This window comes from Psammomys obesus, unplaced genomic scaffold (assembly GCF_907164565.1).
Source record: "Psammomys obesus unplaced genomic scaffold, mPsaObe1.curated_primary_1811, whole genome shotgun sequence".
Classification (NCBI taxonomy): Eukaryota; Metazoa; Chordata; class Mammalia; order Rodentia; family Muridae; genus Psammomys; species Psammomys obesus.
In genome coordinates, this window is record NW_026596079.1 from 29,287,595 (window position 1) to 29,301,012 (window position 13,418).

Genomic DNA, 13,418 nt, shown 5'->3' on the forward strand with positions numbered 1-13,418 from the left:
ATCTATCTATCTATCTATCTATCTATCTATCTATCTATCTATCTATCTATCTACCTATCTATCTATCTTGTGTGTGTGCACGCACATTTGTGCAAGCGTACATGTCTGAGTGCAAGTTAACACATAGCAAGGTAGTTTTGTGGAGGTGAGAGGATGATCTCAGGGGTTTCTGCTTGTTTTCATCCTTGAAGCATTATCTCTTTTGTTGCTGCTGTTCCTTTGCATACTCCAGGCCTGTGATATTCTGACCTGTTATCTGCCCCATGTCCTGATAAAGGAAGGAATAATATGATGGCAGACGCAGGCCAATTCATGTGCATTTAAAAATATTATTATTTTTTACATCCTGACCACAATTTCCCTTCCCTTCTCTTCTCCCAGTCTCACTGCTGCCCTCCTCTCTTGTGCTCCACCGCTCACCACCATTCACTGCTTCTTCATCACACCCATGCATAACCCCAGGTGGTTGGTTCAGTCTCTGTCAGCCCCTGAGGCCAGGTTAGTTGATTTTGTAGGTTTTTCTGTGTCCTTGACCCATCTAGTTCCTACAGTTCTTGCCCCCCTAGCTCCACCATGTTTGTGGGTATCTGGATCTGTTTGCCTCTCTGAGCACAATTGGTGTAGGCACCGATGAGTATAGCAGAATTTCATTAGCAATAATTTCATTGACTTTTTCTTTTGTTTTGTTTTTACTAATCATGTTTGGTTCTATCCTGTGCTGTCTAATCTCTGGGTCTTGGCCCTCCAGGCAGTGTCAGAGGTGTGTTCCCTCTTGCTGCATTGGTTGGCAGCACCCACAATTACTGCAGCCTCTAATTTGTCCCACCTATAAGATTGCTGGGGTAAAGCACATCTGCATTATTTTAATCTTGGTTCTATGACTGAACTCAGGTCACAAAGTGGTACTTTCACTGGCTGAGACATACTTCTAGTCCAAGTGTATGTTTTACGGGAGAGATAACAAGATTTGTTGAGAGACGGAATGTAGATGGAAATATAAAATGTGATAGTAAAGAATCAGATATCAAGATAAGTCTTAGTTTTATAACCTGAAATCATGTTGAGTGGTGATAAGATCTACTGAGAGGGAGAAAAAAACAGCTGGGGAGATTTTAAAGGTATTGTTTGGACATACAAATTTTGAAATGCTGACTGGACAATTTCCAGGTTAGAGGAGGAGTTCTGGCTAGAGGCAAACATTTGTTGTTTACAAAATATATGGAAATAAATGTAGTCACTGAGGCATGGTGATTAATTAAAAGGAGAAAGACTAAAGAAATGAAGTGTATTTATTTGTCAGATTAAGGAAATGGGGATATTTTTTCATGGAGAAGCAACGTGTCATTTTTATAACCTTAGAATGATTCTTTTGATGGAAATTTGGGAGTATATATTACATATAAATTATGCAGGGGAGTCAGTGCTATGATGAATGTAATATAATGGGCAAAGAAAATGAGGTGGCAGAATAGTACAAAGATGCAAGAAAAAAATACAGTGTTTTAATTTATCTGAGGACCAGAAAGTATTTGGTGAGCCAATTGCCTTCCTTTGATCTGTCTGTCTATCTATCTATCTATCTATCTATCTATCTATCTATCTATCTATCTATCATCTATCTTCCATCTACCTAGCTATTTATTTATTTTTGGATCAAATATTTATTTTATGATTCTTCCTCCAATCCTTTCAGGATATTTTTGAGCCCTTTACAAGAGTTGTTAACATTTTTAAAGGTGCGAAATACTTTCTGACCAATTTAATTAAATTTGTGCTTAACCCCAGCAATGCAGTATAAGAAAACAACAGAACTCCCCCTTTCAATGGACTATGGGAAGGGGATAGGGGGAAGAGGGAGGGAGGATGGAGTTGGGGGGAGTTGAGGGAGGCGACTTCAATCAGAATATATAAAGAATAAACTGTGAACAAAAGAATAAAATTAAATAAAGTGTTAAATATAAAAAAATTAATCTCTGGAAGTAAGACTGCAAACAGAAATTGTTCCACAATGTGAAAGCTAATACTAAAATTGTATATACATGCTTGTATATATGCAAAAATGCTCTTTCCTTTAATAATTTGAAAATCTTCTCATGAATAAAAGTGTCACTCATTTTGGCCAAAACAAAATAGTAAACAACAGATGAGGGGGCTGGAGAGATGGCTCAGAGGTTAAGAGCACTGGCTGCTCTTCCAGAGGTCCTGAGTTCCATTCCCAACAACCACATGGTGGCTCACAACCATCTGTAATGGAGTCTAAAGAAAACGATAAAGTCTGGACATGGGCTGGAGAGATGGCTTGATATGTCCAAGTCTCAAGAACCCCAAAGATCACCAAGGAGTCTATTCTGATGCAAATATAATATTGTCTTTTTTATTACAAGCTTGAGCTCAGTCCCATACCCTCACTTAAGCTTTGGGAAATTCCAGCTAGGCAGTTTTATACTTGACTGACATTTAGCAAATATTGGTTGCCAGGAGGAAATTGTTTGTCAGGAGGGCCAAGCCAAACTGTAATTGTTTTACTTATCCTATTGTAAAGAAGACCTGGCTAAATTCCAGGTCTTCACTGATTAGCCATTGTTAGGGGTGATGGTTAAATATTACTTGTTTTTCTCCAGGCTATTCCTTGGGTAGGGGACTTCATTGTCTTCTTTCTGGAATTGGTGACCTATGGCCTAGATCCTGGGAATGGTGTGGCTTTTGGGGTGGGGGTGGGGGTTGTCAGGCCTGATTCTTTCAGGCTCAGAGGTTAAGAGCACTGGCTGCTCTTCCAAAAGTTCTGAGTTCAATTCCTAGCAACCACATAACCATCTATAAAGAGAGCTGGTGTTCTCTGCTGGCAAGAATGCATACATGCAGGCAGAACACAGTATAAGTACTAAGTAAATAACCTAAAGAAACAAAGCAAAACTGATGTCCTAAAAAAGAAAGAGAGAGAGAGAAGAAAAAGTGCCTGATGCAGCCTTACAGCCTGGCATGGTGTTGTATGCCTTTAATCCCAAGCACTAAGGGAGGCAGAGGCAGGCAGATGGCTATGAGTTTGAGGGTAGCTTGGCCTACAACCCAAGTCCAGGACAGCCAGGACAGCCAAGGCTACAAGCCTGTCTCTTAGGAAAGGGGGACAGTGGAGGAGGAAGGTGTATGGCTCTAACAGAGGAGGCACCCTCTCTCATACACCTCCTGTAACTTCAGTTTCTCATTTCAAGGGATTTGGCACCATCTTCTGGACTCTGAGGGCATCCACATACATGTTTATACCCACACAGACAAAGATATAAATAAAATAAAATAATTAAAAAAAAATGACTGTTAATTTTTTGTAGTTTTTTTTTTTTTTTTTTTTTTTTTTAGCAAGCACCTTGGAGTTTTGATCTTCCACTTGAGAAGTGTCACAAAACTGTGTTTCATTTGTTTTAAATTGTTTTGTAAATGTGTGTATGTGTGTGTGTGTGAAGGAGGAATGGCTTGGTAGGTACAACTGTGTGTTTACAAGGAAAAGAACCTTTCTTCAAATCCCAACTCCTACTTCATAGACACCTCCTTGTACATTCTTAACAACCTAAGTGCTTGGAGAACAGAGACAGCTTGGTGGCATCTAGCATAGCATCAGCTTCACTAAGAGACCGTGTCTCAAAGGTGTAAGGCAGAGAGAGAAAACAGTATACCCAAAGACATCCTTAGGCTTCCCTTTCTATTCTCTGTTTCCCTGTCTCTTTTTCTCTCCACTTCTCTCTTATACACAGCATGTTTCATTTTATTTTTTATTTGCATTTGACTTGAGAAGTGTCATAAAACTCTGAATCACTTATTTAAAATTGTTTTTAAACATGTATGTGAAGGAGAAATGGCTTGGTAGGTATACCTGTGTGTTTACAAACAAGATAAATTTTATTTCCTACTATTATGGGTAAGCTAGAAAAATGTTTAACCAGCAGAGTACCTTGTTATTCTAAATAATAGCAGTAGCAACCAAAAGAATTATAACTTGTCAATTGTTATATATATTTTAATCAAAGGACTAGTTTCTTTATGTAGAGAATATTCTACATTAAAAAAAAAACATTTTGGAATCAGTAGTGTTTACATTCTTGGATTAAGACATTTATATTCCAATGACTTTGAGAGTTTGAGAAACATTCTCAAACAGACAGAAGACTCATGAGTTATGAATTAGGCAATGCCCAGAATCTGAATGAAGTCATCCATGACATGAGGCCTTTTTATCTAATACACTTGGAAAGTGCTTGGAGTCTCCTTTATAGGAGATAAACTGATAATAACCACTTGTAATATCTTCCTTCCAATGAGGAACACGAACTCTGACTCTAAACCCAGGATGCAAATTCTAGGTTCATCACTTACTGTGAGATCTTTTAACCTCTTCATGACTCTGTTTCCTTACTAACGGGATGAAGAAAAAATGTTTTATAGTCTGTTTGGGCTATTGGAGTCTTAAGTAAACTTAAACATAACAGTAAATAGAACTCTTATCATATAGAGTGGACATAATTACTAGTAGGATCGATAGTAGTTATCAAAAGATCCTATTACTCTCCCCCCAAAATAATAAAGGAGGTACCAAATGACTTCAAATAGTAGATCAAAATGCTCTATGTATGTAAGCACCGATTTATTTTATGTTATTCATTTTGTGTGTGTGGGAAATGCAGTCAATGAAATTTTAGGGATTGTAACACAAATTATAATTGTATTATTTCATGTATTCTTCTATCAATGGTGTATAATTAATTTCTGTAGACCTTTTTGTTGTATGCTTGAGTCTTACAACATGGTGTGATGTGGTTTTGTTTACAAGGCTGCTCTGTGTTGGAGACTTTTTCTCTTATTTTAATCCTTTGCATTAGAATTAATTGGCTTTCATGCTGTTTTACTTTCAGTGCCTTGTGGGGGAATTTTAACTAAGCGCAAAGGGACTATTTTGTCTCCTGGATATCCTGAGCCTTATGACAACAATTTGAATTGTGTTTGGAAGATCACAGTGCCAGAGGGAGCTGGCATACAAGTAAGGATATTTATATTTTTTCTTATTGTTTCATTTTATTTTTGAAATTAATATTTTCAGAAATGACAGAATGAATATTATTTCTTAAAGTTTAACAAATAGTTGGGATTGATATGACTAAGTTTAATAGAAATACATTCATTATTAATATTTTCCCTGAAAGTAAGATGCAGACAAATCCAGTTTTCAAGAAGACAAACAATAATAAATAAAAACAAAAACAAAATTTTAAAAATCTGCTATACATAACAGAATCATTAGATAAGAAGATCAAGGGATATGTATATCAGAATCCAATAGGATTATCTTTGGCCCAAATAATTTCCATTTTAGAAGAGGTAAGGCTAGGATAAAAATGAATTCTCCACAGACATGCTTCCAGTAACTCACTCTAAGTCAATCCATCTCTCAAAGTTTCCTATCTCTGAATAGCCCAATGACTTATGAACCCACAAGTAGATTAATCAATTAAAGAGGTCAGAGACCTCGAGATGCAATCACCTCTCAAAGGCATGAGTCTTCAAAATAGAAAATCATGCAGATAATCTAAGAAAGACCCAAACAGTTGGTATTATCATGAAAACATGACAAATGATGGCACCAAACTAATGTTATACTTTCAGACCATTAAATTCAGGGTTGCTAAGTGGCTCAACAAATAAAGGTACTCAGAGCCAGGCCTAACAATGGGAGTTAGATCCCTGCTCTTACATGAAAGGAGATAACCAACTGCTGCAAAGTGTTTTCTGATCTTCACATGTACACTGTGGCACTAGGAAAGTTTAAACACACATACACAAACACACGCACACAGGGAGAGAAAGAGAGAAGAGAAAGAATAACAAATAAATACAGAAACATAATTTTTAAAAAGTTAAAGATATCCATGTGTGTGAAACATCTACTACAGCAACCTCAAGGTATCAGCAGCCATACCCATAAAGATAATTGACTACATTTTCTTAGTGGCCATCAATTTTTAATAGCTTTCAGTTATGGATAGAACCTCAGGAGCCTCTCCTTCATCAGCACTGGAATCTTGTGAGTCTTGATCTTGTATAAGTCTCATGTAAGTGATTACTATTGCTGTGAGTTTATGTATGTAATGCCTCCATCGTATCCATACCTGTAGCTCTTCGTTCAGTGGGGGTCTGGATTTTGGTGGTGGCCTGGATCTCCAGATGGAGAACAGGGTTCTGTTTCTCTCAAGAGTGGCTAGAGTGCCTCAGGGTGAGGCTTGTGCGGGCTAGGCTGGGGTATAGAAAGCATTTTTTCCACAGGGTGTTATAGTTTAACTCTTTTAGACTTGAGATTGAATGTGGCAATGGAAGCTCCTACATTCCAAAGCCTATGGTGATACCAAGTGTTACAGCTTTTAGTTAAGCTGCTGTGATAAGCACAACAGATCTCATGCCTGGTTGGCTTGCAGTCCGGACAGAGGCCAGTGAGACATGGCCTCAGGTGACACCTTTTAAAGGGTGGAAGCTTACTGTGGCCTGTCAACCCTGAGGAGACTGGTGGTGCTTCCCCAGGTATGGCAGGGAGCCGTCCCTCTCCTAGGAGAACTCAAGACATTCAGTTGGCCACAGTGGAAAGCTAGTGGTACCATGTAGCATGCAGACAACAAGTCTGTTTATTTGAAATCCAGGGTTTATAAACCCTGGGCAGTGGGAGGGATTTGGAGGGTGAATGTGTTTGATTCACTGGGGTGAGGTGATCAGAGACACTTGATTTACATGTAGTGGTACAGTACCTCATTTACATGCAGTAGCATGGTCTTGTCCCAAGAATAAGGTACTTAATTATCAAATAGGTGGCAGAATCTTCAGGTAAAGTCAAAGGTCTTTTGGAAAGTCAAGACACCAAGACATTTTATTAGCATATAAGGTGGGTATTTCCAGGAATAGTAGCTAGTTGAATGGGTTTCCTCATCAGGAAAAGGTCTGTCCTGTGATCTTCCCTGAAGGCTGAGGGGGTTGGGGTGGGGTACTTTTAGAACCAAGCTGAGAAAAGGAAGTCCACCATAATATAGATGAAGCTCAGTGTGCCTATCTGGATACTTCAGACTTCAACCTTATCCAGCAGAGCTCTTTAGGAAGATGGCATTTCACAGGAATCTTCACTTTCATCTGGCTCTTACATTCTTTTCTTTCACCTGCTTTTAAATTGTTTCATAATTTGATATCTTATCTACAGTTGAGCACAGCTACTCATTCATAGTCACCTAGTCTTTGCTCTTTGAACAGACGTGAAACTTCTACATGAATCACTGAAAAAAATAAAGCAAGATTCTCTGAATGGGCATATAGAACTATTTAAAGGCAGTTTGACAACATGAACAATTAGTAAAACAAGAGTAGGTTCCCATTAGTGCCAGTGACCTCCCTACCTTACCCTAGTTTCATAGCTTCAGGCACAAATTCCCTCTCAGGAACAGACCTGCAATTCTCCTAGAAAATGGCTGATAACCTAGTAATCCCCATGGCAATATTGCAACAGTGGACACATCATTTCAGGCAGGTTTCTATTATAGCAGAATTCAGTGCTGAATAAGAAAAATGATCATTTTTCTGCATCCAGGGCCCCGCATGGGATGGTTTCAGTACATGAAAGCTGTGGAGCTGCATGGTAACTTCCAACTCAGGCTTAGAATGATGTCTCTGCGTATATAAGCCAAAATGTCTTCAGATATGGGGTTATATTGTCTAGTTCTGTGATTAACCAAGAGGGGCCTTGGAACTGGTTCTCCATGACTAGGAATTCTGAGGGTGGTGTACCATAGTTGCTGATAAAATTTTGGTTTAATAACTCATATTCTCTGGGAGCAATATTGCTATCATATGCATGACATCTCTGATCACAACTATATTTATACCTATATACATAATTAGATTACAATGATGTAGGTTTTCACAAAACTTTTTAAAAATATATATCCTTGGTTTTAGTTAGCCCATCCATTGATTCTGTCCTTTCTCCCATTCATACTTAAACCTTTACTCCAGTGTGAATATCTTTTCTATTAATTTGATATCATACCATGTATATTCTACTATGCTCAAGGAAGGCCTCTTTTTTTCCTTCCTCTCTTGAGCCCTTTCTGGATTTCTCCCAAATACACACTCTGAAAAAAATTGATTCAACGTCTTTGTTGAATTATTTAAGATTGTTTTTTTCTCTGAAATGAGAATAATATCTAATCTTTTATTAATTAATTCATTTATTCATAAGGTTATGAAGGATGTGCTTAACATGTTATCAGCTTATTCATTTTTATCCCATCTTAAAATGATAATCTTAAAAACTCATATTTTCCATACTGTCATGTCTTCTTTTCAGTACTTTGTAGTGTGGCTTTAGTACCTAATGCTCTAATCATGCTGCTCTTCCATGAACACCTGCATGATTAAATCCTTTGCATTGCTCATCTGTGCACTGAGACAACACAGTTTACCATTACAGATTTTCCTGTCACTCTCAATATATTCCTTCCCTCCTTAGTTGTTACATCAACAGTGTCATGGATTTTAGTAGCTTTCTTACACCTGAATTTCCTTTTTCTACATTTATCCTTGTCTTTACTTTAATGTCAAGCCATTGTTCTTAGGAGTCTGAGGCCCATTTATTTCTGATTATATCAGCCTCTTAGCAGAGTCTTTACTTTTGTTTTCTCAGTAAATGTTAGGAGCCAAGGATTACTCAAATAATAACAGATTAAAAAAACAACAAAAAAATGACAACAATGACAGAATAAAAACAAAAGCTTTTTTTTTCTTGAAAGATGAGAAGAATTAATAATAGTGTTTGGACTGTTATAGAGAGACTACATCTTTAACTCCAGCTTTATACCATCTAAAGTAGCCACCGGAGGTTCTCAGCTAAGCTCTCTAATAGTAATTTTATGATTTCTTTATCAAAATAATTTTTCCATTGTTCTTTCTCTTTCTCTCAGCATGACCCATTTAGTTTTCTCTATCATTCTCTATATCAGATGTCTCTAACCACATTCAGTTTTCAAGCCAGAAATTTTTATTCTTATTCTGTCTAATATTGTGTCTAACAAAGTGTGCCAAGACTGGCTTTCACAAGTCTCCATGTCTTTCCATTTGTATTTTTACTACAGAAGATAAAGTGGTTCTCATCCTTGTTCCAGACATATTCTCTTCAGTCTATTCCTGACAAAATTAATGAGAAACCGGTCAATCAACTAACCAACAAACCAACCAAATAACCAACTAAGCACTTCTGAAAATTAAAACCCTATACTATCACTTTCTTACTCATAGCACCTGTGTTTCCTCGACTGCTGTTGAGGACTTTAAATCCTCAACAGCAGCTGTTCCTCTGCACTCAGTTCTCACTTATTTAATTTGGTTGTGTTCACAATATCTATCTCTGTAACAGAGTGGTATCCGGTTTCCTGTGGACACTGTGCATTTTATTTCCTATGCCTGAGACTGTATCAAGAATCTCTCCTTATTTGCCTTATTCTCATTTCTGTCTGAAGTATATTTCTGTAATAAACCTTCTATGAACTAGATAAAAAGGTTAAATTTTCTCCTATGTGTTCTTACTGTAACACCAATCAGAGTTTCTTATTATCTGCTAATTGTCTGTAAGCTGCTGAGAACAGTGGCCAAGATTCTTCTGGCAACTACTGCAGGGACTGGCACTCCAACCTCGGTAAACATTTTTAGAAAAATCAATGGACACCTCCTCAAGCAGGGGATTTGGAACTAATTTGGAGAGTTAGACATGCATAATAAACTAATAAAATATCTACAGGAAAACTGTGAAATATATTACTCACCTTAGGCAAATACCCTCAAAACTGTACATGTCAAAGCCAATACAAAATTCAATGAATCCACTCAGAAAACAGAACCTGAGTTGAGCAGTTGGAAATCTCATAGCATGAAATGAATATATTTTCCTCTTATATATTCTGCAGGACCTTTTATCATCTTCAATAATAACTCCCCATATGGACTTTATTACTGGACATATTTTTAAATCAAAATTATAACAAAAGCCCCAGAATAGCTAAAACAATTCTCTACAATAAAAGATCTTGTAGAGGTAACTCCATCCCTTCCCTCAAGCTGTACTATAGAGCAACAGTAATAAAAACTGCATGGTACTGGCATAGAAATAGACTGATAGATTAATGGAATCGAATAGAAGACCCAGAAATAAACCTACACATCTACGGCACCTGATTTTTCACAAAGATGCCACAAACATCCAATTAAAAAAAAGATAGCATCTTCAACAAATGGTGCTGGTCTAACTAGATGTCTACAGGCAGAAAAATGAAAAGAGACCTGCGCAAAAGTAAAGTCCAAGTGGATCAAAAACTTCAACGTAAAACCAGACACACTAAATCTGTTGGAAGAAAAAGTGGGGAAGAGCCTAGAACTCATTGGCACAGGAGCAACTTCCTGAACAGAACACCAACAGCTCAGGCTCTAAGATCTACAATTACTAAATATATATATATATATATATATATATATATATATATATATATATATATGTCTCAGGTTTTTTTATTTTTTAAGATGTGGGTTTGAAGACCAGTTTTTACAGCTTTTAAATTATATTACACAGGTAGATAATTGTTCTAAAATAAGATATCATTATGTATGTTTTTACTATAAATACACAAATACAATAATGCATATGTTAAAAAAACAATAAATAAATAAATAAATAAATAAATGGGACCTCATGAAACTGAAAAAGATTCTGTAAAACAAAGGACAGTGGCAACATTACAAAATGACACCCTAAAGACTGGGAAAATATCTTCACCAATCCTACATCTGACAGAGGGCTAATATCCAGAATATATAAAGAACTCAAGAAATTGGACATCAACAAAACATGGAATCCAATTAAAAATGGGATACAGAGCTAAACAGAGAATTCTCAACAGAGGAATATTGAATGGCAGACGAACAGTTAAAGAAATGCTCAATATACTTAGTCATCAAGGAAATGCAAATCAAAACAACTCTGAGATTCTATCTTACACCCATCAAAATTGCTGCGAGCAAAAACCCAAATGACAACACATGCTGGAGAGGATGTGGAGAAAGAGGAACCCTCCTCCACTGCTGCTGGGAATGTAAACTTGTACAACCACTTTGGAAATCAATTTGGCATTTTCTCAGAAAACTGAAAAAAGCACTACCTCAAGATCCAGCTATACCACTCCTAGGCATATACCCAAGTGATGCCCCACCATTCAGTGAAGACATTTGCTCAACTATGCTCATGCACAGCTTTATTTGTAACAGCCAGAACCTGGAAAAAACCTCAACAGATGTCCCTCAGTGGAGGAATGGTTATAGAAATTGTGGTACACATCTACTCAATGGAACACTACTCAGCTATTAAAAACAAGGAAATCATGAAATTTTCAGGCAAATGGTTGGAACTAGAAAAAATCATCCTGACTGAGGTAACCCAGAAACACACAGGCATGATATACACTCACTTATAAGTGAATATTAGCTGTATAATATAGGATTAGCTGTCTAGAGACCTAAATAAGCTCAACACTAAGGAGGACTGTAGGGAAGATGCTTAAATCTCATACGGCAAACAGGATAGACACCAGAAGTGGTGGAAGTTAGGAAACAGGATGGAGCCTAGAATAGAGGGTCCTCTGAAAGGCTCCATCCAACAGAGGATCAAAACATATTCTGATACTCAGGTCCAAACTTTGTGCAGAGAACAGGGAGTCTTATGGAAGAAGAGTGGAGTGGGGTTAGAGGAACATGGAGAGGATAGGAGTCCCACAAGGAGACCAACAAAGCTAAAGGATCTGAGCCCAGGTGGTCCTGCAGAGACCGATGCACCAACTGATGACCATGCGTGGAGAGGATCTAGATCCCCTGCTCAGATGTGGCCAATTAGCAGCTCAGTCTCCATGTCGATCTCCAAGTGAGGGTAGCAGGGGCTGTGTCTGCCATGAACTCAGTTGTCTGCTCTTTGATCACTTGCCCCCAGTGATGTGGCCTTGCCAGGCCACAGAGGAAGAGGATCCAGACAATCCTGACGCGACTTGATAAGCTATGGGCAGATGGCAGAGGAGAACTCCCATTTTCAGTGGGCTAGGGGAAGGGGTTGGGGGGAAGAATGAGAAGGATGGAGAGAATTGAGGAAGGGGGCTTCAATTGGGATATATAATAAATAAGTTGTGAAAAAATTTTTAAAAATAATAAAAAATTAGCCATGATAAACATATTTAGTATGTCTCTTATATTTTAAACTTACTATTTACTGTTCTATAACTAATTTACTCGTTAAAAAAACATTTAATTGAGGGTATGGAACTAAGCATGTATGCATTTAAAACCTATATGAATAAATCAGATTTGTGTTGAAATAAATTATCATTTGGTTGAAAAAATGAGAAAAGATTTGGATACACACAATGTTTTATTATTGAGATTTCTTTGGGAAAACATCCACAGGAAAATCAGTTTGTCATATTCATTTGATGTGATATGTTTGTGAGGGAAAATAGATTCATTTATTTCCCTCTTCATTTTATGAGAGCGTACCAGAGACAGTTCCCAAAGGGCTGTATTTAACAAGAGAACAACTATGTATGAAATCATGAGGAAATGCTAATTACATAATTATTATCAACATGAACTTCCCAAGTTCGTATGATTCCAGAGTAAAGTGATATTTGATTTTTTTTCTAATCAATGATGACTTTTAATGTTTAAAAACATAACTGGATGTCTTTGTTAGGGTTTTTATTGCTGTGATAAAACAAGACCAAAAGTGCTAATTTGGCTTACTGTTCATCATCACTGTTCATAATCACTGGTCATCATCAAAGGAAGTCAGGGCAGGAACTCAAACAGAGCAGGAACATGGAGACCAAGGAGAGTGCTGTTTACTGGCTTCCTTAACATGACTTGCTCAGCCTGCCTTCCTATAGGACCCAGGACCACCAGCCCAGATATGGCTCTACCCAAAATTGGCTGGGTCCTACCCTGTCAGTCACTAATTAAGGTATTTTGCACTGGCTTGCCTACTCTCAGATCTTATGGAAGCATTTTCTTAATTGGGGTTCTAATGACTCAGATGATGTTAAAGTTTGTGTCAAGTTGACATAAAACTATCCAGCACACTCAATCATAAAGTTATGCTGCTGCCACAGTGGCTAGATTTATCTAAAACAAACTTCTCACGAGGCTGAATCAGTGCCGTAGTCTTTTGCTGTCTCTTTGACTTTCTGTCATTGTGGATTCTCAGTCACTAACTTTCATAATATAAGAGAGTTCAGAACACTGCCTGCTAGATTTTCCTGACTATTTCATGCTTCTATACCCACTATGTTTTTATTATATCAAGCTGTATTTTCTTG

At 37.4% G+C, this 13,418-nt stretch overlaps 1 protein-coding gene across 1 annotated transcript in view; it reads left to right on the forward strand.

Moving 5' to 3' along the window:
* Csmd3 (CUB and Sushi multiple domains 3) overlaps positions 1–13,418 on the forward strand; it is a gene marked incomplete at its 5' end in the record, with an annotated part of 1,006,505 nt that overhangs the window by 825,302 nt on the left and 167,785 nt on the right. The window contains one exon of the mRNA XM_055626685.1: positions 4,902–5,026. Within this exon, the coding sequence (XP_055482660.1) occupies positions 4,902–5,026 (125 nt within the window). The remainder of the gene's footprint in view (positions 1–4,901; positions 5,027–13,418) is intronic.